Source organism: Tinamus guttatus, unplaced genomic scaffold (assembly GCF_059628265.1).
Source record: "Tinamus guttatus ecotype Peru unplaced genomic scaffold, ASM5962826v1 Tinamus_guttatus_pri_ptg000466l, whole genome shotgun sequence".
Taxonomy (NCBI): domain Eukaryota; kingdom Metazoa; phylum Chordata; class Aves; order Tinamiformes; family Tinamidae; genus Tinamus; species Tinamus guttatus.
Window position 1 is genome coordinate 104,253 of NW_028289000.1, and position 27,571 is coordinate 131,823.

The 27,571-nt window shown below is 53.4% G+C and overlaps 1 protein-coding gene across 3 annotated transcripts in view; it reads right to left on the minus strand.

Moving 5' to 3' along the window:
- Nucleotides 1–27,571, minus strand: part of CNTFR (ciliary neurotrophic factor receptor) — a 179,997-nt gene that overhangs the window by 28,145 nt on the left and 124,281 nt on the right. For all 3 annotated transcript variants that reach the window (XM_088532691.1, XM_088532690.1, XM_088532692.1), the window contains exon 4: nucleotides 15,740–15,970. In XM_088532691.1, coding sequence (XP_088388817.1) covers nucleotides 15,740–15,970 — 231 coding nt within the window. The remainder of the gene's footprint in view (nucleotides 1–15,739; nucleotides 15,971–27,571) is intronic.

Consider the following 27,571-nt stretch of genomic DNA (forward strand, 5'->3'; position numbering starts at 1 on the left):
AATGTTGTTTCCCCAAGTACGCCCATGCTGGATCGGTTACCTCTCTCCTTGCCCTAGCGATGATAACCTGGACACACCACACAGCCCACGCTGTCCCTCTCGGCTGCTGACACGGAGCGGCAGGAGCCTGTGTCCCCCGCAGAGCGTGCGGACTGCAGTGCCCCAGCAGCCCCAGGAACAAGCGGGCTCTTGATTATTTTCTGTTTAAACAGAAGCAGCTTCACGAGCACCCTCTGTTTTGCTCCCAAAGAAGAACAAATAATAAGCAATTATTTCTCTCATTTTTGGCTTAACCCATCATTTCCTCTGCCAGAGTAGGAGTCTCTGGGTTACTCGCACTGCACTGAACCGCTGTGAGTTGGAAACAGGCACTGAGGGCCAAGGCCTGGGCTTCATTTGCCTTTTCCAACACTGTGAAGTACTCAGGTCCTGCTGGGGGTCTCCAGGGCCATGAGGGGCTTACTGCACTCTTGAAGTGTGGCACAAAAAACAGGGGGAGAACCAAGTCCCATGTGCCCAGACGCCTTGCCCTGTCCAAGAGTGACATTGGCTTGGACTAGCCAGAGATGCAGCAGAGGAGCCAGCAGGTCCCGGTGGGAGGATGTGGGGCCTGTCTGCACAAGGAGGTGCTGGAGATGCAGCCCAGGATCTGTTCCTGTGCCCACAGCGCTGTCCCTGGGCCCTGGCCAAGAGCGGTCCCAGTAGCAGCACCCAGGGGGTTATGTCAGGGGGGACTTGTCCACAACAGGGCCTAATGAAACACAGGCAAACGTGTGAGCTCATGGCACGCACAGCCATTCTGGGGGCTGTGCCTTCAGCTTTCTGGACTAATATGGGCCGAAAAAGCAAGAACCGGGGAAGGGGAGAAAGACTCAGAGGACAGAAACATGGTCGCTGCCTCTCCTCCCCATCCTAGTGCTTTACTTAGAGTCCCAGGGAAGTTTGTAGCTTGAATGCAGCCCTTGCTGTGAGCCAAATGGCTTGTAAATGTATCGGCATGTGTTGTCATCTGCATCAGTTAATGGGATCCATTTTCCAAGAAGAGGAAAGAAAAGGAAGACGGGACAGGGGAATGCTTAAATCTGCAAAACAAACACCCGTCATCCCTTCTGAAGTGCTAAACCCCTGGCAAGAGCTTATATATGAAAGGTTGGTCTATAGCAATAATCTGCGATGGCTTCACACAACAATGCGGCCGGATTCAGATGTCAAGCCATAATACTTAGCACTTAATACCTTCAAAGCCTCCTACAAAGAACGGCTGCGATGCTGGCCCCGGTGGGGTTATCGGGAGATTTGTCTCTGATTTCACTGGCAGCAGCATCAGCCCCGCTAACACACTAATTCCCACTGCTGGCCAAGAAGCACTGACGCTGACGCCCAACGGCATCACGGTTCCGTGGCACACAAGGAGCTGGGCTCTGGGTTGGAATTTGCTGCAAAGAATGAAGCTCCAGAAAAAAAAAAATCCACCCAATGCCACCCTACAGCAGTGGGAATGGATGCCAGGGGTGCCCAAACCTTTTTCTTCATTCGCAGCACTCAGGAACCCTCATTGCCTGAGACACTTCCTCTCGGCCTGAGCAGATGTCCCAAGTGCTGTTCCCGTGATGGGTCCCGGCTTGATTTATTACTGGATGCAACTTCTGGAATTTGTCAAAGTCACCCTCTCCCACGTATCTCCGCACCCTCCACGTTTTGTTTTGCACCCTCCCTGCCCTCTCCCCAGTCTGGCTCACAATAAGCAGAACCTCCTTTCCAGGCTAAACAGCAACCCGCTCTGTCCCGGTCCTGCCGGTCTTTCCACCTCCCCAGCCTGGAACACTCCAGTCGCTGGGAAAACCGCTTCTTCCACAGCTTTGGGCACCCCCCACCCTCTGGGCAGTTTGCATTTATTTTTTCCCACAGATTTATAATGCGTCAGATGCAGCCAGAGTGGATTGCACATTGTGTAGGTGCCGTTTATAGGAACTCTACCACTACATCTGGGGCAGGAAAGCCGCACACAGCCGCTCTGCAAGCTCACGCCAAGGGGCCCAGAGCTGGGCTCGCTTCAGTCCCCAACCTGGGGACGCTGCCACTGTCCCTAGCACAGCCAGAAGCCTTCCCAGGAATGGACTGCATCTCAAGGCACAAAATGGGGCTGAGTTTAAGACCCAAGAGCAAGATTCAGCTCTTTGCACCTGGGGTGAGGCCTCTTCTTCACTGGGAGATATCCTAAATATTTCGATTTGTGCAAAATCCTGGAGTGACAGCAGCACCGTTTGCTCTTCTTGCACTCGAAGGCCCCTGCATAGGCAAACAACAGCCTTTTACATGACTCCAGAGCCTAAGTGGGCGCCTAACACAGCATTCGCTTTTGCTGCTACCGGGCGAGACCAGTGATGCTGTGTGGAAATTCCCTGCGTGGAGAAGCCCTTCTGCTTTGAGACTGCTTGCCGAGACTCACGTTATATCAATAGATTGGCTATCACCTTGTGTTGCTTCCTTAATTCCCGCTAACCCATCATGACATGACATCATATTGGGACTGCGAGCACTGCCGTGGCTGCAATCTGGCATGGGAACTACCAGTGGCTCCCCAGGGCCATGCTGACCTGCAGGACTCCCTACCAACAAAATCCATAGCCATCGATTAACTGCCTGTTGAGATCTCTATCAAGGCTTTATTACCCCTTCTGAGCCCCTTCGCAAATGGGTTCTCAGTAGGTAGGAAGGGTGGCTGAGAAACAGCCATCCCGTTTCTCCTCCTGGCCAGCTCAGGTGTGCGGCAGGAGCCCTGGCTCTCTGGAGTGGTGTTTGCAGCTACAAAATGTTCAAATTGTGCCAGCTCTGGAGCTCGGCTGCTTCCCATCCTCACCTAAGTGACCCACAGGGTCCTGTTAGAGCTACTGTGATGATGATTTTTATTTAAATCAGCATCTTCCCTGCTCTCCCTGAAGCACTCACTACTAATAACCTTGCTTCTCTCTGAGGATGGCTTCAGCTGTGGTCAGATATGCCTGGCTCTGCACAGAGCTACGGGCACTGCCACTTCTCCTCTCCCTTTGTAGTTCCACATCCCTTGTTCCACCTTCATGGCTCACCCACCCACAGCTCTCTGTGACCAGTGGTGTCCAGGGACCTTGAAGGAGACAGGGAATGGGGGAGATGGGACCCATGCAACCTGGCAAAAGCTTCAGGTTTCCTGTGCACAAGCCAAACTTCCCCCTCTATGGTGGCTACCAATCTCTGACACTGGCCAGACACCTCCTCAACCTGTCACTCCTGCACCATGCAGCTCTGGCTGCAAGAATATGGCTTAAAGCAGTTCTGCAGGTCCCCAGGTCCAGTAGCTCCTAGCAGCTCAGACGTGCCTGAGGCACCTGGGGAGGCCACTGCTTTTATCACAGGTCCCTGGACACAATCCAGTCTCTCCAAAAACCCTGGGAGACCTGCACTAGAGTTACTAGCCTTCAAAACAGTGGGACAAATCCATGAAAATAATAATAAAAAAAGAAAATGTCATTCCCTAAGGCTTGAAAAGGTGGCAGCCCTATGCAGGAGCCAGCAAAGCAGCTCTCCCCAGGCCAGCACACTACGGATTTCCGATGTCAAAACAACGGCTCGGAACTCACGCTGCCACCTGGCCCCCAAAACGGCTCCGCCGCTCCTGCTCATATATTAGGTTTGATGAAACCGAGTTAGGAGCGTTTTTATCTGTCAATTAGGAGCCATGAAGCAGTTATTAAGGAGAGTCAGAGCGCTCCTCGCTGCTCTCTCGGGCAGCGCCGGAGACGCCTAACAGCCTGTAATGAGGCATTAAGCAGCAGCAGTTTGGTTTCTGATAGGATTGGAAATGATAAACTGATGCGGCATGGCGGGAGCAGATCCGTCCCCAGCCACGCATTGGGGCCGAGAGAGAAATTTCCCCCCCGACCTGGGGGAAAAAAACAGGGGGGACCATCGCCTCGCTGCATCTGCTCGTGGGAGAGATGCCAGAGCCCAAGTTAAACTACTCGTGCTTCTCCCAGTTCAGCTCTGTTCGCAACCCTGACCTCAAGGAGAAAATAGCCCAGTATGGACAAGAGCACTAGCCAGGGCTGGCTCTGTCCTGAGATAACGCGCCTCCCTTTCGGAGGCCGTGCGAGTCCTAACCCCCGTTGCAGATGTGCTGCGATGTCCCAGGAGCCGGAGCTCCTCCCCGGGCCAGGCCGCTCCATAAATCACAGCTGTTTATCTGCCCACGGGGCTCTCCGCTGTCAGCACGGAGCTCGGTGCGGGGCGATGCTGAGCCGGATCATCCTGGCTCGCATCTGGCGGGAGGGAGTAGCGGCGGCTCGTCTGCCCGGCTCCCTCGGGAATACCCGCCGGCGCCTGGCTACAGCCCAGGGGACACCCGAAACACAGCAGGGGAGCGGGCAGTTTTCTCCCCCTTTGCAAAGATTGCGGGCTGCGATGCAGAAGGAGGTGCTAAACACTCTCCCCAAAAGCCCCCACGGGGTTTGCCGTGCGTCTGTCGGCGCTTGAGGGTTTCACACGCTCCTGTCCATTCTGCTGCCGTTGCTTCGAAAGGACAAGCGACTGAAGCCACAGTGGCATTCCTGTTTGCAGTGTTTTGAAATGAAGGATTGGATTTCCTTTATTCAGTAGTTTTTTTTTTTCTCTCCTTTTTGGCACTCCCTTTGACTTCATTAAAATACAAATCTTCACAAACAAGAATAAAACAAGCAAAAAGTCAAAGCACACCGTTCAGTCCCAGGTGTTGAACCTCCACACTTCATTTCTTCACTTCAGCTGCCTCTGAATCCCAGGAAATTTTCCCAAAGCTACCAATGAGCTGCAAACCCCATTAACTCCCCCTCTCTGGGCAAATCCCACAAGAATCCCCTCCCCAAACTGTCAGCTCCCTATGCTGCAAGGATGCTGGCCAGCTCCATGTGTGGAAGCAGCTGGATCAAGCACCCCATGGTACTTGTTGAAGCAACCCATGGTGGGCAACCATGCAGCCATTGCCATCCCCTGCCTTCCTCCCAGAGACACCGCTGAGCTTTGGTGCTTGCAAGCTATCAAAGGACTCACGGACACACTGCACTGCTGCCTGGCTGTCCACAGTGGGCTTGGAGCCCCCAGCCCCACAGCCCCAGCACTGCCTGCTCTGTGACCCCCCGCCTGTGGATCTGCCCTCTCCTTCCTCCCACACACACAGACGGGACAGCGGCAGCTCTGGTTGGGATGGGGGCCGGTAGCAGGATTCCCATCCCAGCACCGCAGCGGGTTGCATGTGCCTCACAGGCGATGGCGGAGACTGATATTGCCCCATCTGGATGTTATCCCAGCTCCCGCTGGCACCTCGCGCGCTGCCCCGTGTTGCGGTTTGCTACGAGGCGGCGCGGCGGCGACACGCAGCGCGCTGGCAGCTGCGGGGACACGGGGAGCACTGCTCCATGCTGCTCTGTGCACATCGCGGCCACCTCGATCCTGCCTGCAAGGTGGCCAAAGGGGAAAGTCGCAATGGATTGCTGGATGGAGGCACCTCAGGAGAACTCTCACATCGTGTGTCATCTTTGCATCTCCAGTCGTCCAGAAGGAGAAAACTGTGGGCAGAGATCTGCACGGGCTCCTGCAGCAGCCCTTCCCGGGCTCTGCACATCCCTCTGCTCCAGAGCAAGGGGCTCCTGGCTGGCAGAAGGAGCTGCTGCACAATGGCCCTTTTGGTGCACGTGTCCTATTTGGGGGGCATCCTTGGGGCTGGGGGAGGAGAGCAGCCAATTCCCCTTTCTCTCACCCCACTGGTTCCCCTTAAACTTGCCCAAAACAAGCTCCCAGGGATTAGAAGCGGCCACATCCCAGCGAGAACAATATTAAGGGATTATGAGATTAGAAATACCATTTATGCCTAGAGGAATAACACTAATTCTTATCTGATTGCCTACAGATGTCAGCAATCAAAGCGCCTCTTCCATGCGCGGTGAGGACGGCTGCCGGCACGGTAGGTGAACATGCCTTGGCCGCCTCTGAGCAAGAGGAGGGCCAGCTCCTCCCGCCGCCCCCAGCTCTGGAGCCGCCTCCGGATGGGGCTCCTTTTCCTTTGGGGAGCATGCCCCCTTGTAGGGATCACAGGTGGGTGCAGGCTCTGGAAAACCTTCCTCCTCAGCTGCCTCAGCCCTTTCCCAACCAGGCTGTGCTTACCCCATTTTTCAATGCAGCAAGAGCAATTCTGCCCTTTCCCACCTTCCTAGTTTCTGTCCTTACAGACTTCAATCTGCCCCTATCCCACACAGAGACCGCGTTTGCATTACCCAGGGTGCCGATGAGCACAAGAGCCACCACAGAGCTCAGCCTGAAAGACTTAAATATGCACCTTCCTATCTCACAGACTCCAACACCATGGAAGAGAAAAATCAGTTCATCTCCACCGACCTCCCAGGTTGCACAGCCCATTACACCCCTCTGCTCCCCTCCAGCGAGCCCAATGCCTCATGCTGGAGTGAGCCACCTCTCAGGAAGCCAGCCAGCCTTGCGCTGCACATAACAGGCAACGGAGCAGCCACCGCTGCTTTTGGCAGTTTGTTCCAATGCTTAATCATTTTTTCTATTAAAAATACAAGCCTCATTTCTAATTTGAACAGGACTGTGATCAGCTTCCAGTCACTGGCTCTAGTTATGGCTTTGCTCACTAGTTTAATACCCGCTATCATCTCCGCTGGGAGGTAATTGCCAACCCAAGTCAAGGCATCTCTCCAGCTCCTTTTGAAGCTGCTAACAGCCTATTTTAAGTCATTCCCCTCATGACAACTCCCCCCTCCTCCCTTTGCATTCTTCCACACTCTCCAGCTTTTCCAAGGTCCTTTCCAAATTACTCATCCCCCTAATGTCCCAGGATTGATTTGCAAGGAAGTAAAATTGCTTCCTCAGAGGGCATAGGCAGCATGCAGCAGAGACGGCTCAATGGTGGCTCAGGGCAGAACAGCATCATTTCTACCCCTGGTACCCTGCAAGGGACCTGTGGTGATCCTCCACCTCCTAGGCCTTCTCCTGCCATTCCCAAAGCAGCCCTGTCCCAAACAGGGCAGCAGATCCCAAGGCTTGCTGACCGCAAGCCATGGAGAGGGGAAGCAGCCCATAAGAGCACACTATAATCCATATTTCTGCACACACTGAGCAGGGACCAATGATTCTGAATAGCCTGAACTGATCTTTTTGGCCAGTACACCCCAATACCAACTCTCAGTTCATGCTCTCTTCACACCAGAGAGAGAAGGACCTGCACACACCATCCTCAAGAAGGAATCTTCCCTAACCTCCACACTTGCGCTGTTTGTTTCATAACTGGCCCTAATTAAACTGACATTGGCTGTTCAGCAATCCTATTCCCTTGCAGCTGCTCCACTTGCCCCAGACGAGGATCAGCCCCATGGTTTGCACTGATTCATGAATTGCCAGGAAATAGGGAAGAAAGAGAAGGAAATGCAGCAACTTAATGCTGAAACAGCATCTTTGTGAGCTTGTTTTGCCACCAAAAAAAAAAAAAAAAAAAAAGACAGCAGTGTTTTCCCACCCTGGTCTCCCGCATAGAGAGGTGGTGGGGCAGGCATGCCAGGTTGGGTTTTCAGCAGCAGCTGGCAGTGCCACCAGCAGCGCTCACAGCTGGTGAGCAGCCTGGTGCTCTTGCCCGGCGTGAAGGCTGATGCTGAACCTCTCCCGCCTCTCCTGCACACAGCGTTTTTACTGGGGCAGAGCGGACGCAGGGCAGGTTTGCAGCTGCGAGGTGCAGGACACTGCTGCCATGTGGCCCCCTGCACCCTTGTGCTCCACCTGGTGACACCGCGTCGGGGGACATCCCTACACCTGAGCCCATGGGCTCCCACCTGCAGAGAAGCCTGGCTGGCAAAAACACCACCCAGGAGCCCACGATGCCCACCTAGACCCCTCCACTCGTGAGCCGGAGGCCACCCGTGGCGCACGGCTGCTTGTGGGAGCGTCGGAGATGTTTCCCAAGGCATCCCCTGCAGAGCCGCGGCGCTCCGCGCGCCTCCGGCAGGAAGGCTGCCGAGCCCGGCGGCCCTGCGCGGAGCAGTAAATCTTGGAGGATGGAGCCGGCGCTGCTGCTGCGCTGGCCGGGTCCCCGCGGACGGAGGGAGCCCCAGCGCAAAGTGTGGGCTCGTGCTCTGCCAGGAGGGAAGGGGAGCCGCCGCCGGCCGCTGCGCCGGGAGCAGTGGGGAGGCCAAAGTACTTCCACATGTCGGCTGGGCGCGCGGCAGGAGGAGGGGAGCGCGGGGCTCGAGTGCTCCTTGCCAGGACCCTCTATCTGCAGATCCATCCTTGCTTTGCGGAGCAGCCCCTGGCACAGGAGGGCTCAAAAGGGCAATACCCTGCGATGCCCCACTCAGAAAACCCGATGGCATCATGTTGGCTCCAAAGGCAATGATAAAGACAAGGAATTGAAGCCAGCTTGCAATAGCCACAAGGTATTTCCCTGCTTGCTGGCTCCACCTCGCCAGTCTTCAGGCCGTGGCTCAGACCAAGACCATTTTGCTGCTTCCTCCCATTGCATCTGCCTGGGCCGAGCAGCCTAGCAGCATCCTGCAAACACAGGATTCCCTGGATGCTGCTCTCTTCCCTGCCATAAGACACAACCTACATGCATGAGCTTAAAGATGCAACTAAGAAATCAGAGCAGAAACTAAATGCCTGCAATGCCTTAAAGACAGATCTGCTCCCCAGGGCTGCAGAGCAGTGGGGAGAGTGCTGGGGTTTCAGCATCCCTGAGATTGGAAAAGAGGTGAGTTGGAAACTTCCTAACCATGGTGGGGGGCCAGACACATGTGCTCTCCAATGCCTTAAATCCTGTGGTGAGCCAGGACGGCCCTTCTGCAAGACAGCAGGAATGTGCATCGAGCGGGGCCATGCTCAGGGAGCTGCTGCATGAGCTGCAGCACACAGAGAGGAAAATATGGTGGCCAGGAGTGCAGAACCAAGGCAACCTGATTGGAGCTGTCATTCCCGTGGCACGGAGCAAGGACCAAGTGCCAGGCTTTCTGCAGAGGCCTCTCGCACCCCAATGCTTCCCTGGCAGTGATGTGCTTTGATGGCACAGCTGAGCCATCACCTCTGGGGACGGACGGCAGCGTTTGTCTCCCTGCATCCCTGTTTGGGTGCAGACTGCATTACCGGGGTCCCTAGCTGTGCCTCCAGGAGCCCCAGGCATGGGACCAACTGTCCCTTGCTGGCTGCATCCTGCACTCGGACAGCGGCATGGAGCTCCTTTCGGCAGAGAGAAATGCGTTCTGGAGAGAGCAAGCAGTCTTCGCCCTAGGGACAGCATCATAAACCATTTTAATAAGGCGCTTCGCTCCTTCCCACCTTCCCTGCTCAGGCAGCCACTGCCTTGTTTAGTTGGCAGCAAATGATGAAGACCCCCAGGGAGCAGAGGAGGGGGAGAAAAGGGACATCTGTTTAGAGCATTTCTCTTGCGTGGCTCTCCCAGGCTATTTCTATCTCTTCTTGTCAAAATTTATCAACTGCGTAATTGTTTAAACAGCATTAAAGTGCTTGGAGCAAGAGCAACTGGAAAGTGTCCTGTAGTTGCCTCTGGTACCAATGCTGACAGCTTGGGAGGGGACTGGAGAAGGAAGAGAGCTGACGGGCATGGGAACCTTCTGACTCCTTTTCCGGAGGGGGAGATGCTGCCCTGTCTTTCTATCGGGAGAAAAATAAATGTGTTTTACTGCCAGCACCCTGTCCTGATCCTGGAGCTTGATCCTCCCGGGTCTCCTTTCCTCCTGCAGCGATCTGCTGCTAGCGCACATTTAGTCTTCTCAATTATTCACCGCAGGAGCAGCAGCCCAGGAAACCAGAGCTAATGACTGTGTCTTTCACGCTGGAATATGCCGAACTGCATCCGGATCCTACCCTCGTCCCGGGGCGCCCAGCTCCTGCCACACAAGGGGTCAGGACGCCCATGCACCAGGATGTCACACCAGTTCCTCCAGAATAGACCATTACTAGCCAGGACTCAAACTCCACGCAAGTTTTCTTTCTCTGGCATCAGCCGTGAAGCAGATTGTGCTTGCCCTAAATTAGAGAACGGTCCGATTTTTATATATTTATTTTCTTCCTTGTAGAAGAGGCTGTGTGAGACTCACGCCACCCCACTCATGTCCCCATCTGCAAGCAGGGCGCCTGCTGCCTCCTTGCTCCCGGCCGGCCTTCCCGTCCATTCCCTGCATTGCCGGAAAGCAGGAAGCTCGTGGCCAAATATTTGGACAAGGGGCACTTAGGAAAGGCCGGGACAAAGCCCTTGCTGGCGCGGAGGCCGGCAGAAGCGCAGCCCGCTGGCTGCGCGCGCCGCTAGTCCCGGGGAGCAGAGGCTGGGGGAGCTGTTTAGACTGCGCTTGGGCTTCATTAATTGCCAGGCTGTTTTTGTCATGTTAACAAGGATAAACAAGGCTAAGGGGAGGGAACGGCTGCGCCTGCGACACACACAATCCCTACACTGCATCCCGTGTGCAGGCAAGGATGGCGAGTAGCCGCTGTGCCCCCAAAGCCCTTTTCCCTGCTCTCTGCCAAGTCTGTAGCTGCTGGCACAGAGTCAGCTCTGCCTCTGAGCCTGTCCCTGCGAGCTGGAGCCCTGCTGCAGGGATGGCAACGCTTGGGGCAGAGAACCTTCAAGCTCATTTCATTTGTAGCTCCAAAGGCCAGGACTTCCAGGCAGGAAGGGGCATCACTAGGCTCCTGCACAGGGCAGATGCAGCACCCTGAACCACATGCAAAGGAAAGCAGGGTGCTAGGAAGCCTCCCAGGGCCTGCTCTGCCCTCGGGCCCAGGCAGCACTGTCCCGCAGCCAGCACCTAATAGATGCCACGTGCCGCAGCGCTCGCACCGCCCCCAAATCCCAGGGCTGGGGGGAGCGGGGAATGGGCGAGGGGATATTTTTATTGTTTCTGACGCTGGCCGCCCCAGATTACCATATTTTATGCAGCGAGCCAAAGAAGCCTCACTCTGCTATGCTGCAGCTGGGCAGGCTGCCCAGCGTGCAAGGGGACGAGGGAAGGGATGCGGCGGCGCAGGGACACGCGCGGGGGACTGCGCTGGCCAGAGCCCGCGACCCACAGGACAGGGCGCAGAGGTCGCTCGCTGCTTTCAAACATGTTTGTTTTTCTACTCCAGCTCCTAATTCGATTAGAGCTAACTGCATTTGGGAGCGCGGTGGGTTGAGCATTTTTTTTTTCTGGGTTTTTGTTCCTTTCTCTCTCTCTCTTTTTCTTTTTTTGCTGACTCCTGGGTTTGCATCATGCCGTAAGGGACATCCCACCTGTGCCAAGCCAGGGATCGGCACCAGGAGAATTGGCCATGTCCATAGCAATAGGTGCCACATCCCCCAGGGCTGTTACGTGAGCACCCGTGTGCTTGAATTTATTTGCATCATCCCTAGCATGGTTTTGGTCCAGGCTACCTTGGTCCTGCCCCAAACTTTGTGTGGGCAGGGCCTTGGGGTCAGCGTTGGCCAGGGATGTCCCAGGTGGCAGGAAGGATGTGGCCAGCCAGCACAGAGGACATGGGAGCTTAATCGTAGGGCCATGGAGGGCCTGTCATGTTTAACTTGCTGAGCTAGAAACTGCCTCATTTTACATGGCTTTGGGAAACAGTTGGATAAATCCCTGGTGGAAGGATTCATTGAGGGCTTGGGAGGAACAATCTCCATGTCGGGAATCACAAGATGAGTGCACGGTGAGCGGGACAGGACAGCCCAGCACTCGCCGGGTCCCGGGAGCTTGCGCCCCTCCTCCGTGTTCCTGCGTTTTCGGATGGACGAAGAAACAAAACAAATCAATGCAAAGCAAAACAACTAAATAAACCAGCAGGAAAGGATGCAGGCTGCAGCCTCCAGTGCAGCTGGAGCCCAGCTGGGAGAAAGGGGTCTTCGCCGGCAGAGGAGAGGGAGCCCAGGATTATTTATTAGCGGCCGCTGTTTGATCGCTCACTAATGAGGCCGGGCAGCGAGCATGCGTCGGGTTCTCCTGGCCGCCCCGCTCACATGTGGTTCCCGTTGCCTTGCCCCTTCTCTCAGCCCCCCCTTCCCTGTTTTGCTCTGTTTGTTTTGCTGCTAATTTGGTTGTTTTTTCCATGTCGTTTTCCGTCAAACCGCATGTTTTTTCCCCCTTCCTCTCGCCAGTCGCTGCGGTGACGGGAGTGCGGGGTGGTACAGGCTAGCTGCACCAGAGTGGTTGGAGAAGGACGGGCCCAAGGAAACTGGGGTGGCGGGACAGCAGGTTGGGGATAGGCGGATGGAGGGGAGCAGATGACGGCCGGCCCGGCCGGCTGCCTGGCTCCCTTCTTCATGCACGAGGCCTCCCCGCTCTCCCGCGCGCGCTCCGGCTCCTGGCAGCCTCTCCGCGCGCGTTTCCCCTCCTCCCTGGCCCATTAGCAGTATTTTTATAACATTCAGTAATGCAGCGAGACGCGTGCCAAGGCTCAGCAGTGCACTATTTCCCAACGTCTCCACTGGATGCGGAGCCGGCAGCCCCGCGCCGCTCTCCTCCCCGGCCGGGACCAGGGGGGCGAGGGGTGCAGACCCCCTCCTGGGACGACCCCATTCCCCAGCACTTCTGGCCCTGCTCAGGCACATGCTGCTCTCCAGGCTGCCGCCGCGATGGTCCTGGTGCTGCGTCCCGGCTCTCTTGCGCTTTGCCATGTGCACCATGAGGGAGCCGGGAAGGGTGATTCGGCACCACGAGGAGTCCCTGGAATGGGCTGTCCCAAGGATGCCCAGGGTGACAGGGGACCTCCTGGGTTTGGCAGTGTCACCCAGTGAGTCTCAAGTGATTTACTCTTGCAGGGAGGCTCATCTAAGCTCTCTGAAGGTCAGGAATGCTCCTGCTCGCAGCCTCCATTCATCCCAGTCTGGATGACTCCAATTCCCATCCCACTGAGCTGCTGGTTGCCTCCCCATCCCCTTCACTGTGCTGACTAGACACCCAAGTGTGCTTTCCCTCTCATATCCCACCCTAGCCCTTCCAGGATGAATTTTCCCCTCGGAAATCTTGAGGTGACCCCCCACCCATCATCACGTCTCCTCCTGGGCTGCAGCCACCATGGCAAGCGGTGCCGAGCGCGGCACGAAGGCCGGTGCTGCAGCTCTCCCCTCCCTCACTCCATCCCCCTTTAGCCCTTTCCCAAGCCAGCTTCCAGTTCCCAGACTAATCCACATTTTCTCTGGTTTAACTCATAATTTCCCATGTGGCATCATCACAAATACCTCACTGAAGTCAGGACAGATTACATCTACCGCGCTGCTGGGCCATCGCTCCCCTTATCGCGGCGCGCTATCAGGTTCATCTGGCGCGATGCGTCCCTGGCAAGCCCCAGTCTGCCTTGCTCCCAATTTTCCATTTGTCTCCACATCTTTCATTACTCTTTCTTCCAAGTGAGCTCTGGGGTCAGACTGTCTGATGGGGCTTTTTTTTTTTTTTAGTTTTCCAGCACAGGACAGACGCTGCCTATCCCCATGTCTATTCCCATGTCACCAGGCGCTGCCAATGACTTATCACCCATGGAGCAAGCAGGACTTTTCTAGTCTCAGGGCCAGCAGCACCCTGGGGGTGGTGTGGCCCCCTGCACTTGGTCACACCATATTCCTCCAACCTGCAGCCACCGCAGACAACCAGTGGTAGGGTTTTATCCCCCTCCCTTCATGCAACTCAGAGCAGACAGCGTTCATTTAGTCTTGGGCCTCTGCCTAGATTACCTCTAATCTCCCCTTAAACCTGGCTGCGGAGCCGGCTCGGATCTTCTCTCCCTGCTTTCTTCCTATTCATACAGCTAAACCCCTTTTAATTTCCTCTGTAAGGTCCCGCTCAGCATGACTTCTGGCAGCGCTCCCTTCGTCCCTGCACTCTTGGACCCCCGAGACGGCGCCTTCTTTGCTAATTGACACCTTTTCCCATTACTCGCCGGCTCTCAGCTCACTCCCAACATCCTTCTTGCTGCAGCAGCTCGGCCAGGCACTGCCCTCGTTCCCTGCTGTTGCTCCGCATCCCACTCCAGGTACCACCACATTCTGCACTTAACCAGATTCCCAGTGCTCCTCCTTCGTGCTCAGCCCCCCGCTGCTTTGCTCCAGCTGACATCAGTTGGGTCTTGCTTGCCTTCATTTTGCCCCTTCAAGACGGGAAAACACTGCTACAGGGCTGCTTTCATTCCACTTCTCCTTCAATTTACAGGCAGGGAATCCCTCCAATCCCAGGTATTGCTGGAAAGGTGGAAACATGCCCTTTCCTAGCCCCTCTGCTGCTCTGCTGGTCAGGAGACAACTCATGGCTTTCTCCCCATGGGAAGCAGCCCCTGTGGGTCTGCAAGCAGGTTCTCATCATACCCTCTGGGGATTATAGGTCCCATGGTAGCCAGTTGCTAGCCCTGTTCCAACACCACACACCTCCAAGTAATCCACTGTGCAAGGAGAGACAGCAAGGGGGAGGCAGGAAGGGGCCATGGAGCTGGGAAGAGAAGCCTCATGGAGAACATTAAATTAAAATCCAGGCAATTAAATTAATTACCACTAAAAGCGTCTCACCTGATTAGTTCCTTGCATACTTAATTGCATTAACAACCCCAGGCTTTTGCGTGTTTATTTATCACCACTCTGGCTGGGCTGGTGGCCCCTGTGCTGTCTGACCGTGCCCTGAGCTGGGCGAGGTGGGGGCTGTGAGCGGCCAGCAAATAGGAACAGGCTGTAATAGGAAACAGCAGGATTTGGGCTCTAACACTGAGCGATTCCCGTGAGTCCCCAGGCGGATTGACAGGGATTACTCTTAGCGAGGTGCTTAGCAGATGCAAGAGCCATTGCAAAGTCACGGCGATGCCACAGCTGCATGGGAGACAGGGAGGAGGCTGCAGCCCCCCCTTCCCCTGCTTCCCAGTCGGAGCTGCAGCGGGACCCGAGCATGGGGGCAACGTCTAGTGCTCACGCTGGGTGTGCAGCAGAAGTGCCGCGTTGGCCCTGGCGTCCTGCGAGCTGCTGGAGCTGACACAGCGCGCTGAGAAGGGACAGAGCGAGCACCCAAACCTGGGAGCCACAGCCTGCATGACACACCAGGGGCCCCAGGCTGCCACCCTGCAGCATTCTCACCCACTCACAGGCAGAAACACTGTCTGGCACTGCTAGACACCCACAGCTATCAGCTACAGGTGCTGTGCTGTGGAATACATGGCTGCTATCAGCTATACAAACACAGCATCCTACAAGGTACATGGTTGCTATCAGCTCTCAGCATCATGTGAAGTGTAGCACTGCTGTTATCTTTCCTGCTGAAAGCTGTGAATGAGCCCATCTCGCACTTAGTACAGGCAGAGTCACTGCAACAGGCAGCTCTCCTCCAACACCCACACATGGAGCATCCCCAAGACACACAGCAACCTCAACTGTGCTCCGGCTGTTCCCCTGACACAACCGCTGCAGCCAGCAAGTACAGCCAGAGCTCATCCTATTTTTACAACATCCGTTCCCAAAATGTTCCCAGGGCACCGTTTAATCTACCAGTTTTGATGCAAAGTTTGGGGCAGGAGGGGCTGATTCCAGCATCACGACGGAGTGATATCCATGTTGGGATTAACATGGCACAGGGAGCTCATATTGAAGGGGTGGAGTAGGCAGGCATGCAGCTAGCAGGGACAGCATAGGGGCTGCAATGGGTCAGTCTGGGGGCAGAGAGAAGGGATCTGTCCCGCGGTCCCCCCGTGTCCCACGCCAGGTACTCACTTCCCACCCTCAGGTAGGTCTGGTATTTGAGGTGCCAGGAGGAGCCTTCGTAGCAGGAGTACTGGCCACTCTGCGTGAGGTCCACGTGCTTCAGGACCAGGTACGACCCATTCAGGTGGGAATCGTCGATGTCGGTGCCGTTGGCCGTCCAAGTCACAGCCGCGTCCCTGTCCATGGACCCACACTTCATGGTCACGTCTGCGCCTACTCGCTCATACTGGATGTGGCTGTCTGTGGAGGCAGAAGAGGAGAAAAGCAGGTGAGTTCAGCCCTGCAGGCAGGTCAAAGACCCCATGGCCACCTTGGAAGAAGGTTCCTAATACAGTGTGGACGGCAAGTGAGGATTGGCCTGAGGCATGGACTGATGCCACGCTTGGAAAGCCCATGTTACCCTCCTGGGTCTAATAATGCTTCACTCTGACATTAGATCAGAGTGCACCAACCTTCATGGCTTGGTGGATCAGGACTCACAGATCACATATGTTTTGGAGGATGCTTTCCTCCTACCTTTGCCTTGGCAGAGGCTCCCCCAGCAAACCCAAAGCCAAATGCACACTCGGGAACAGCCTCCCAACCCATCTTTCCCACATTCCTTCATATTTCCAGTGAGAAAGCAAAGAAGAAAGCACTTTTCCCAACAGAAACGTCTCTCTACCCTTGGGGTGTGTGCCCAGGGGCACACACCAACCTCAGCGCAGCAAGAAACCATAGCAGGAAAAGGGACTCCAAGAAGGCAATGCCATCAGGAATAGCCCGTGATCCATGCCTCCTGCGCCACAGGCCAGCACCAGGACTGCACTGCCCCTGCCAGCTGGTCCCACAGGGACTGTCCCTTGGCACGGTAGGGATATATCGGACAACTCCCCACCCCTTGCCCACACCGGTGACTCTGATAGTGTCAACCTTCCCAGGACCATATCCCTGGAGAAAGGCCCGTGGTTGCAATAAGGAGGACAGTCTGGACAAACCCACCATGCTAAAACGAGGTGAGCAGAGTGATCCCCCTGCTCTGCAGCAAATCCCAGGTGCCTGACTCCAGCGCCAGCGCAGGCCAAGAGGACACACTGGGCGCATGGGAGCGTTGCGTGCCACTCTGCCACCACCGCCTTGTGACCCAAGGTGGTGGGTGGCAGTTCATGTGCCTGAGACAGCTACAGCTCAGCTGGGGCTGAGCAGAGCTGACAAGCAAAGAGGTGGCAGAGCCGCAGGACTTGTCACCTGCGAACCGGAGTTATTTGCTAGAGGAGGAGGGAAGCAGGCAGCTGCCCTCACAATTCCTTCCCAGGAAATCAGGTGGGAGGACGGCAACTTACCCGAGTTGCGCTTCAGAAAAGGGCAGCTGTTCATTGCATGCTACGCTGTTTATCTCCCCAGCTGACTTTTCTTCTCACTCTACAATAACACGATGCCTTGCTGAGCCATTTGATTTAGCATTGTGCAAGTGGGGCAACACAGCTCATTGGGCACCAGCTGCCTAATTGAATTTTCTCAGGTTTCTGGACGAGAGCTTGTGCTGACATTCATTAATGATCCCCAGCAATTGAACCTTTCCCATATTGTCACTTTGGCCAAGCTGGGTGGTGTGCAGCAAGGGTAGGAATATGCACATGTGTGTGTGGCATGGGGCGAAGCAGGGCACAGAGATCGGCAGAGGACAAGCCACAGCGTAGCAAGGCCAGCACGTTTGCATCCTTAGAGGGGTTTGGGTTTTCATGTGTGTGCAGTGGGGACAGGCCTGTTTAATGGAACAGTGGCAGCATGTGCTGGTCACACACAAGGGTGCTGAAGGAGCAAATAGAGTTGGGATGGATCCGTATGTGCTGCTGCAGCAGGCATAGGGCAGGGGGTGCAGCAGCGACCGTCGGCACAAGCCTTTGAGGGATGGTTGAGACCCTTTGCAACACGGGTCTCCAGTTCTCCAAATGTGCCTGGGGTACCATGGCACTTTCAAAGAAGTCTCTCACTAAAAGCTCCCCCAAACAAATCAAGCAGGCACCGAAATACAAGGAATGTCCTCACGAGGATCTATAGCGGCGAAAGGTCAGGAAAGCAAAGGGGAGAGTAAGCAGCCATTCTGTGCAGTGGAAGACGTCACCGGTGAAGTTCAACAGAGATCAGAGCTGGAGCTTGTCCTGCCCAGCACATCTGTGACTGATGGGGAAAATGCGGTCAGCCAGTCAGAGGTGACAGCATGTTGCTGATGCCATTAGGGCAGTAAAATAAAAGCTGGGTGCAAATGCATTGCAGAAGGACATACGGACTGACGCTGTGCGAAGGAAGGGATGCACACCAGGAAAATAAGTCTTGCTTGCTGGCACAGGCTCCACATTAGCTGCAGCCTCCATGGAATTATATCTCGGAGTTATTGCACACACGTCCCTGAAAACATCAGCTTGGTGGTGAGCAAAAACACAAACCTGATGTTAGGAAAGGAATGCTATGATGGAAGGAAATGGACTAGAATGGAAAACACTGTCTCCTAAAAGCTGCACCAAATCTGTCCCTGTGCCAGCAAGAATACAGTTTAGCTGAAAATGGAGCTGAGGAAGGCAACGTGATGGATCAAAGGTTGGAAGCAGCCCCCGTGCAAGGAATGACTTAACAGAGTCAATCTCTTCATGCCGAGAAAGCGACAACTGAGTGGAGACGTGATAGAGATCTAAGCAACGATGAATGACATGGGGAGGATGAATAGGGACTGACTGCTAGCTCCTTCTCCTAATACAGCAATTAAGGGGCAGCAAATGAAATTACCAGGCAGTAGGTTTAAAACAAGCAAAGGGAAGTATTTTTTCGCACAATGCATAATTAAATTACAAGTCCATCAGTCGCTGCAGATGTCAAAAGTTTGGGGGGAAAGAGTGATTAAATGAATACAGAGCAATACAGAGCTCCAATAAGGGCTGTGAAACACAGAGCTGCCCCAGCGAGCCTGGCAAGGCTGTAGGTGGTGAAGGTGGGAAGGGACAACACCCTGCATTCATCCTGCTCTTTTCTCTGTCTCTAAATATCGGCTCCTGGGTCCTGCTGGGAGATGGGACCAAGGGCTAAATGGGCCTTGGCCTAATGAGATGCAGCCACCCCTTACATCTTGTGTGAAACCCCACAGCCCCAGTGACACATCAAAGAGACAACTCCAAGGCTGTAGATAGGGATAGGCAGGCTGGGAGCTGGATGGGGCTGACCCTAGAGGAGGCCCTGGATGGCTTGATTCCTCCCCCAGACCCTTTCAACACAGACCTAACTACTCTGAGCCCTGAGACATTTCCAGCCTAAGGGGTCATGCTTTGCGCCACATCAGGACACTGATTCCTGACTAGGAAACAGCATCTTCAGGGATGCTGTCTCTGCTGGGAATGGAGTGCTGAGCACAGAGTGTAGACTATGGCTGTAGCTCAGGTCCCATAGCAGGTGAGATGTCTCCAGAGTGTCTCTGATAGTGGCCAGGGATGAGGACCTCTGAGAGACTGTGTAGATCAGAAAACTGTGTTTCAGCTATCTTAGAAAAGTTTACAGCCTATACTGGCAGGCATAAAGAAGAATATCCAAACCGAGGAGTCTGATGCAGATGGATAGTTGGAGTGGGCCTAGATATGCAAACAGATAGGCAAAAGTACCTAAGAAGATGGATGGGTGAAGGATGAACAAATGTGTATGCTTGTGGACAGATGGATAGCTGGCTGGCACAGATGGGATGGAGAAAAGTGTATGAACATGCAAGGATGGATGTCTATGCAAGCGGATGGATGGGTAGATGGATGGGTGCATATGGGGATGGAGAGACGTGTGTTAGGATGGAGGGATAAATGTATCAGCAGATGGCCAGAGGTTGTGGAAGGATGGATGAGTGGATGGACGGATGGATGGATGGATGGATGTGTGGGTGGCTGGCTGGTTGTGCATATCAGTGGATGGATGGATGGTCTGTTGTTCAGATGGCTGGGGAGATAGATGAATGGACAGATGGATAGGCAGATGGGTGGATAGGTAGAGACAGCAGATCCCAGCGTCTCATTCAAGTTCCCTTCTAATCTATTCTACAGTATCGAGTACAGACACAATCTCTTTCCATTCTTTCTGGCACACATAAATCAGCTGCCTCCCCTTTCCCTACACCCAGAGTAGGGTCAGAGTAGGTGGAGAGGAGGCTCTCTGTTGTGATGGACCAGAGACCTGATCTGCCCAGGCCCTGGTCTGGTCACTGTTTTATCTCTGGGGAATATCTGAGGAGCAGCGGAAAGGCGCAGAGGTGCCAAGTTCTGCTTCTCAGGACTGAGGCTGAGCACGCTGAGAACTTGTCTATAGCTAATGACTGCAGGGATGAGCTGGGCAGGGGGGAAAAGGCACCTTGAATTACATCCTAGTTGTCCTTAAACACAGTGCAAACACACTGGCATTCGTCCAGAAGGGTTGGGGGAGCCATTACTGGAAGACAAGTCCTTGAAAGTAACACTCACTTCCAAGGCAGTGATTTAAAGCCCCTGACAAAGGAGAAACCCAAAGCACAGCTTTTGAGCAGCCCTTTCTCTCTGCTGAGTCTGTTGAGGCTTGTGGAGGTACCAAGCCATGTCTACACATCCCTCTAACCTCTTGCTGGAATTGCACCTGGATGTACCCCTGTGTGATCGCATGGCACCCCAGTGGCAGAAACATCCCTGCAGGCTGATGTAGGGACATGCTGTGCTGCTCCCACAGTCACCACCTTTGCCAGGCTAGTGCCCTGCAGCACGATGGAACAGTCTGTACATACTGAGTCAATGCAGTGGTGACCTTTAGCAGGACCCTCCATTTCCGTGGAGCCTCAGTGCTACATGTGCAGGACCCCAAGGGACTGCAGAGCCATGTATTCTGCTCGAGGAGGGAGGACACTTTGCCCCCTCTCCCTAGCACTGCCCATCACTGCTGCCATGTGGGACTGACAGCAGAGATGGTGTCAGCACGGAGCCCACCTTGCTGGATGGGCATCGAGCTGGGGCACGTGGAAAGGCTAACCGTCAGAAACTGCAGCTTAGGAGGTTCAAGATAGACATTACGGAAAATGTCTTCTGGGAAGTTTTCTGGATACAGGGCTGGTACCCAGAGAGTTGGGGGATCTCCATCCCTGGAGATTGACAAGGATCACTTAGACAAAGTCTTGGCTGATCTGACTTACTTTTCTACAGTAGGAGGTTGGAATAGAGGTGGCCAAAGATCCCTTCCCGCTCCTGTGACCACCTCCTTGAAGAGATCCTTGGAGGCCATGCCCTACCTTGACACTATCCCATCTCTTCCAGTGCATGATGCTCTTTGGGCCGAGTCACAGCATGAGGGCTGCATCAGCTGCACCCCTCTCCTCTTTTACAGACAGGGAAACTGAGGCACTGATAAAGGATATACCTTCCCTTTCCTCTGCTGTCTCATCCAGCAGGATGAGGAGCATCTTTGTAGCAGAATGGAGAAGTGCATACATGCTTTCTCAAACAGAGCCCTTTATATCATCCCCGTTACCCTGTGTACCTCCCTCCTGGAGCTAAACGACTAGCTAGAAGACATAATCTCAGCGGCTAATTAGATGTCTGTGTATACATTCATAAATAATACATTTAGTATTTACACAGTGCTGGGGGTACGCTGGGAGCTTTCCAAGTAGATAAACTATCAAGGTCTCAAACCCTGCAACTTCTTGGTCTAAATGAGATCAATAACACAGAAAGAGTAGAAAGCCCTGGAGGATGAGAAATGGGAGAGAGAGAGGAGGTAGGAAAGCCCAGTCATTACTGGGAGGTAAAGACAGACCTCAGGAGAGAGGAGGGGATCCCCAGCTTGGTCTGCTGGTGTTGCAAGAGCTGCAAACTCCTCTGCTCATATCTGTCCCCAGGCTGCCACGTCCTTGCAGTGATTCCTTGCTGGGTTATGCCAGTGTCCACAGGATGCGCTGGCTGTCTCTCCTCGCTTCTCCTGCTTTCCTTCTGCTTGTTCATGGCTCTGGGGTCTTCCCTTCTTGAGATGAACCAGCCTCCCGTATTGGAGTGGGTGCCCTAATCCAGCTTCCCAAAGCACACGTTGTTCTTAATTTCATTGCATGCATTCCCTCCTGTCTAGTTTGGTCTCTGCGTGGTGTCCATTGGCAGCAGAAACCTTCTCTTCAAGAAGAAGGAATTTCATGCTAGAAGAGGCAGTTCTTCCATGAGTGATTTAAAACCAAATATCTCTTTACAAGGAAGTAGGCATAATTAAGTGTCGTTGATGTAGCCAAAGATATGGACCGTTCCAAGTTAATTTTGTCCATTAATGAAGAATTGCAGCAAGTGAAGCCTGTGTTTGTTTGCTCTACTTTGGTAAATCCCTGGAGTCAGCAGCTTTGCTCTCTTGACAAGTAAAAATAATTAGCAAGAAACTTTAATTAAGAGATAACAGATGGGTGCTACAGAACTTGTATTTAATCACTCCATGATAGCCTGGAACCAGATCTCAGTGTACTTCAGCAGAGCTGCAGAGGATGTGGTAGGGCATGTGCTCAGACGCTCAGGGCAGGTGAGACTCTTCTACTGACCAGCACGTGTCTACAAAGTGCCCTCTGAAGAGGCATGGCCAAGCCATGCTGACCACCAAGGTGGCATGAACTCACGGCACCTCTCCACAGCTCAAGGGCAATCTGAATGCACCTCCATGCACTGCTGCAGGGGACCATGTGCTCATGAAACCCAGCCAGGGATGTCCCTTTTGCAACTGGAGTGAAAGCAAGGACACCTCCTGGTGGCAGACAGTAATGGGGTGAATTTGTGGGGCCCCCTCTCATCCAGTGGGACAGAGCCAGGAACAGAACTGGGAAGCTATTGCTTGCCTCTGCTTATGAAAAACCCCTATACCATGAACCGTTCACACTTTTCTTGGCATCAGGGGTTAGACGACACTTCTGTATCTCCAGACAGGTATCTCAGGGGAGAGCATGGCAAGAGTCTTGTGTTTTGGTGGCATCTTGATGCGTGTCAACTGCATCAGCATTGTTGCCTGCATTTAATCCCTGCCTGTGCTGGGAGGCTGCGGGACTGAGATTGGACAGCCTGTGCTTGCAGCATGGAGGGCCCTGCTACTCCTCGTGCAAAGGTGGATGAATGTTCAGGTCAGCCTATCTGCAGAGGCCATGGAGCCGGGCTGCAAGGTGTGCATGACCCAAGTGTGTCTGCACAGAGCATCCTTTCAGATCCACATCTCCTGCACAGAGGCTGTCCCTTCCCAGATTCCACTTAGCAAACCCTCGGATGCATCTGTGCCTTACAGTGTAGCCTAGCAGTAGAGGAAGCAAAGTCATGTCAGTGCAGAGGAGAGAGCAGCACCTGACCACTCCTGCACATGCTCTCCGCTGCTACACAGTCTCCTTCCTTGAGCTGCTGTTTTAATCCCCCAAAATTAGCCGTGGTGAGGTGTGATGCTGGCTCGCCAGCATGTTCTTCCAGGGATCTAAGTTTCAAGTCTCATGGCTGGGATGGTGGCACTTGTATATCTCATGCAGGGGTCCTTGTGAGGCTGCAGAGTGACAGGGCATTATGCACCCTCCTGGGGAGAAAATACACTGCTAAACACATTGGGAAAGAGCGAAATAGAAACGCTGCTGGAATTAAAAGCAAACCAAACTCTGCAAAAACAAAAGCCAAGTTCTTATCGCAACACTGGCTCAATCCCAAGTGATGTGGGAGGCTCCCTATTCTTTGCGGTCTCCAAACCGACTCTACACCATGGCTAAGAGAGACATTAGTGGGATGCTGGTTTAACATAAGCAATATAAGTGACATTTTCTGCTTTGTCAGACGTGGGGCTGGCCTGCACTGTGGTAAAGTTGTGTGCAGCCCCTAATAGAAGATCATCCCTGGTCTTGGGGAGCAGAGCTGCTGACACTGGCACCCATCTGTAGCTCCTCTAGTGATGATCATTTTTATTCAGGAGTAGGAAAAAATGTTCCTCTGTGCTATTCCCTCCTCTCCAACACACCAAAGCTTGGCTGTTCTGGAGCAAGGACTCGGCAGCCTGGATGCTGCTGGACTGGTGATCTTGACTTGTCCTCCTTGAAAACTTTGCTCTTTCATCACAAGATGCGACCTGAGCTTGTGTTGATCTGTAAGACCTCAGAAAGACCTTCCCTGAGATTTCCAAGACGTTTGGTCCTAAAATGCCTATGCTCTGTAGCTCCAAGTGCTCTCCTAGATGAGCTGTAACACCATTTTCCTTCCTCAGGCAAAGGGAAGGATGGATTGGACCTCATGGGCTCAGGTGCCTTGCGAAGTCGCGTCTCTTGAGCTGACTCTCCTGTGGAAGAGTAGCTGCCTGATGAAAGAACAACACCTCTGATCCCATCTCTTCTGTGATGGCCCCAGCAAGAGGGGCAGAATGACACAGGGACGGAGAGGTATTGGAAGACCATAGGCAGCTGAAGGATAATCAGGCAAACCAGCACACAAGGGGAAAAATCCACCAATATCCACTGCGTTGGGCTCACTGGAGTCTGTGCCCTTCCCTAACAGGTGCCTGGAGTTAGCACCTCACGTAAATAAAAGGTTTGTTTTCTGGTTCTGCTTTTTCATGCAGGCAGGACAAATAACTTGGGCCACAAAAGTGTGCTGAGATCAGGCTTTTCATCGTCATTTAAGGGGAAATCAATAAGATCTGGAATTAGGTGCCCAAATTGCAGCCATAAACACAAGCAAAAAGCCCGCTGCACTGCAGCAGCTGCGTGAAGGGGCGCCTGCATTTGCCGAGCTTCGGGGAAGAGGGTAGATTTCCCACTGCATACAGATGTCGGGGTGTCCCTGTGCTCCCAACCAGCCACTTAGTCCCTGTACGCAACATGCGAGAAGATGCTCATTCATGCCCTAAAACAACCACCTTCCTCGCATGCACCCTGGGGGCGGCTGCAGTGCGTTCACATAGGAACACAGCTCCCAATTTCCCCCCCTGTATTGCACTGCGCGATGGGCTTTATTAGCGCAGGATGATGGAAGTCAGAGGCGGAAAGACCTGTTGGGTCCTACTCAGTCCATCCTCCTCCTGCCAAGACAGTATTGGTCCCTGCAGCATATTTACTATTTCCCTGGTCTAATTTTACATACTGTACAATCTGTGCCGTGCCAAGTTATGATCCCTGTGTGAGGAGCAGAGCTCTCAATTTCCAGACTCTTGGGTGTGTAAAATCACAACCATGATGTTAAATTAACCTTTTTTTTTTTTCCATTTAATCATTTAATAGCACTAAAATTCAGCCCCTCAGGTGCTCTGTCTGTCTGCTGGATTGGGTTTTGCCTGCTGTAGGCCAGTGGCTTGTCATTTATTGATGTAACGCTCCCACCCCTGGGTGGATCGTCAGCAGCTGGGCTTGAACCCAGCACCGCTGGAAATTAACGCATGAAATTCTGCAGCCTGAGCTGGAAAAAACTCCTCCACTTTCTTAACCAGAGATGTAGGAGGTTCACATGTCTCCATACAACCTGATCCCAAGCAAGGGGGAGACACTAGGCACAGCTTGCACAAGGTCGTCCCATTCCTGGGAACTCCCAAGAGAAGAACCAATGCTTTTCCTCATCCACACGCAGGTGAAATACAAGTCTTGACTCTTCCCCATAGAGCAATTTCTTCCCTTGGTGCAATACATAACTTTTCTTTTTGTGCTTGACCATGGAATATCACAGGAGATGAGATGCTGCCAGTGCACGAATAGTGCATACATAGGTGGGAAGAGCAGAAGTTGACAAAAGAGGACACATGTTCCCAAGTAATTTTTTTAGCTCAGTCACCATCCCTCATGCCCCTGAGTAATACTTGTGCTCAGTAGCCTAGTGATGATTTCAAAGCAATATTCATAAACGAGGCAACAGTCTACTCTGCCCAACAGGGGATGTATTAACAGTTAAGCCAAGGCATCGCGATTTGCCTCGCTAGTAACAATATATTACATTTGCATTTCACGCCTTTCACTCCAAAGGATCCTCAAAAAGAGCCATGCCTGGAAGCGAGCGCCAGCGAGCATTGAGCCATGGCGCAGCTGCACACTTGCAGCCTGACACTGAAGTGTCTGCTGGCGGCAGCCACCGTCCGGATGAAAGGCAGGGATGTGCCGGACCCACGGCATGCAGGAAGGGTGCTATTCCTCCCAGAGATGTCCTTACATAGCCAAAGAGCCTTGTAGGTCAGGACAGGACCCGAGATTTTAAAACCTCCTCTGAGATGACCCCTGCAGGTTTCTGATGGTCTAGTCATGTTGCAGCAATTCAGACTACCTACACTTTCAAGAAACCGCTGGATAGCATGATTTGACATGCTTTGTATCACCAAATGGTGTCTGCATGAGGTTCTCCAGCCCATGTTTGGTTTAAATCGAACCTGTGATCCCAGACTTGATTGGAGGATGTCTAAGCACGGAGATGTCATTGCAACAGCTTGCTGTCCTCCACCAGCTCGTTGTCTCAGTAAGGTTCAGTTTCCAGGCTGAAGCTGAACCACCAACTACCTGTATCCAACCGGGACTACTTGCTGAGGGCCAGTGTTAGGAAAACAGCTGGAGCTGCAGGTTTCCCTTGTATGTTCAGACCCCAGTGGCATCATATCAAAGGGACTGGACGTCCTGAGACCCCCTTGCTTTGGCAAGTCCTTTCCCAACTCAACCCAACACAGACATTTCATGCAGGTAAGGTCTTCTGGCTCTTCCGTGCATGAACAGTCTGTTTCTTTTATTTCACATGACTGAAACTCTTGCTTCCAGGAAAAGGGAGTTTCGTTGCCTGTCCAGGACAGAGCTGATCTCTTGCATCTGGAGAAGGGCTTGGAAGCAGGCTGCAGCCAGGCCTGAACCAAGCTGTATCTCTGGTTTGGGCTGGCAGGTGCATCTGGGCCATAGATAATTGCTGCCAGATCATGTTCTCCAAACAGTTTCTGAGCTCCTAGGTGGAGTTCAGCACTACTTAAGACACCTGCAGATCCACAGGATGGCTGAGTAGTTCTACCTTGCTTTGCAGGCAGTGAGCTATCAGGAATGACACAACCTTAGCTAATGGTCCTTGGGGAGGGAGGAGATAGATAGCCTCTCTGGTCCACTATGTGGATGAAGACTCTGCAGAGCCTGGCAGCAAGATGCAAGCCTTCAAAAACTGCTGTGTTAGACAGGAGACTATGAGCTAAAAGCAAGTGCTGCTTTCGAGCATGGAGACAGAGGCTTTGCATGCTGCCCTGTGCAGATACGTGTATTATATATTATAGGATAATTGTCAAGCACAGTGGAGAAGTTCATGCCGTGACCGTATTATATCTCGAAAGAAATTCTTAAGACTTAGCTGGTAAGTAGGGGCCCTTCATTCACTTCCTAAGTGAAGCATCTGCTGCTTTCAGAGGAGGATGCACGTGACCCATTGAGAGTTATGCAATAAGTTCAACATCTCCCGCCTGGTTCTCCTCACTTGTTTGGACCCCGAAGCACCATCGCTCAAGGCTCTTTCCAAAACCTCTGAAAAAAGGTGTTTTTGTTTTTCTCTGTTAAGTGGCCGATTGTTTCCAAGTGCTCCCACTGGCTGGGCGATGCTGCTGGCCAAAATAAGAGCTCAGCCTTCCTTCACTGGAGAGCTTGTCCTAGTCCCTTCTCATTGGTGCTGGTTTTTCTGAGAGCCCTCAATTTGTCACTGCTGTGCTTGGCAGGATGGGCAAGGTTAGCTCAGCAGAAGACACCAATGCAGTGTGATGTGAACTAATTGCCCATTTTTTTTCCCTCAATTTCCACGCTGAGAAGTTGGAAGGGTCTTATTGCAAAACAAATGCTAAAAAGTCAATATGTGCATTGACTGAAATATAAATGAATGTGACCGGCTCTCTGGA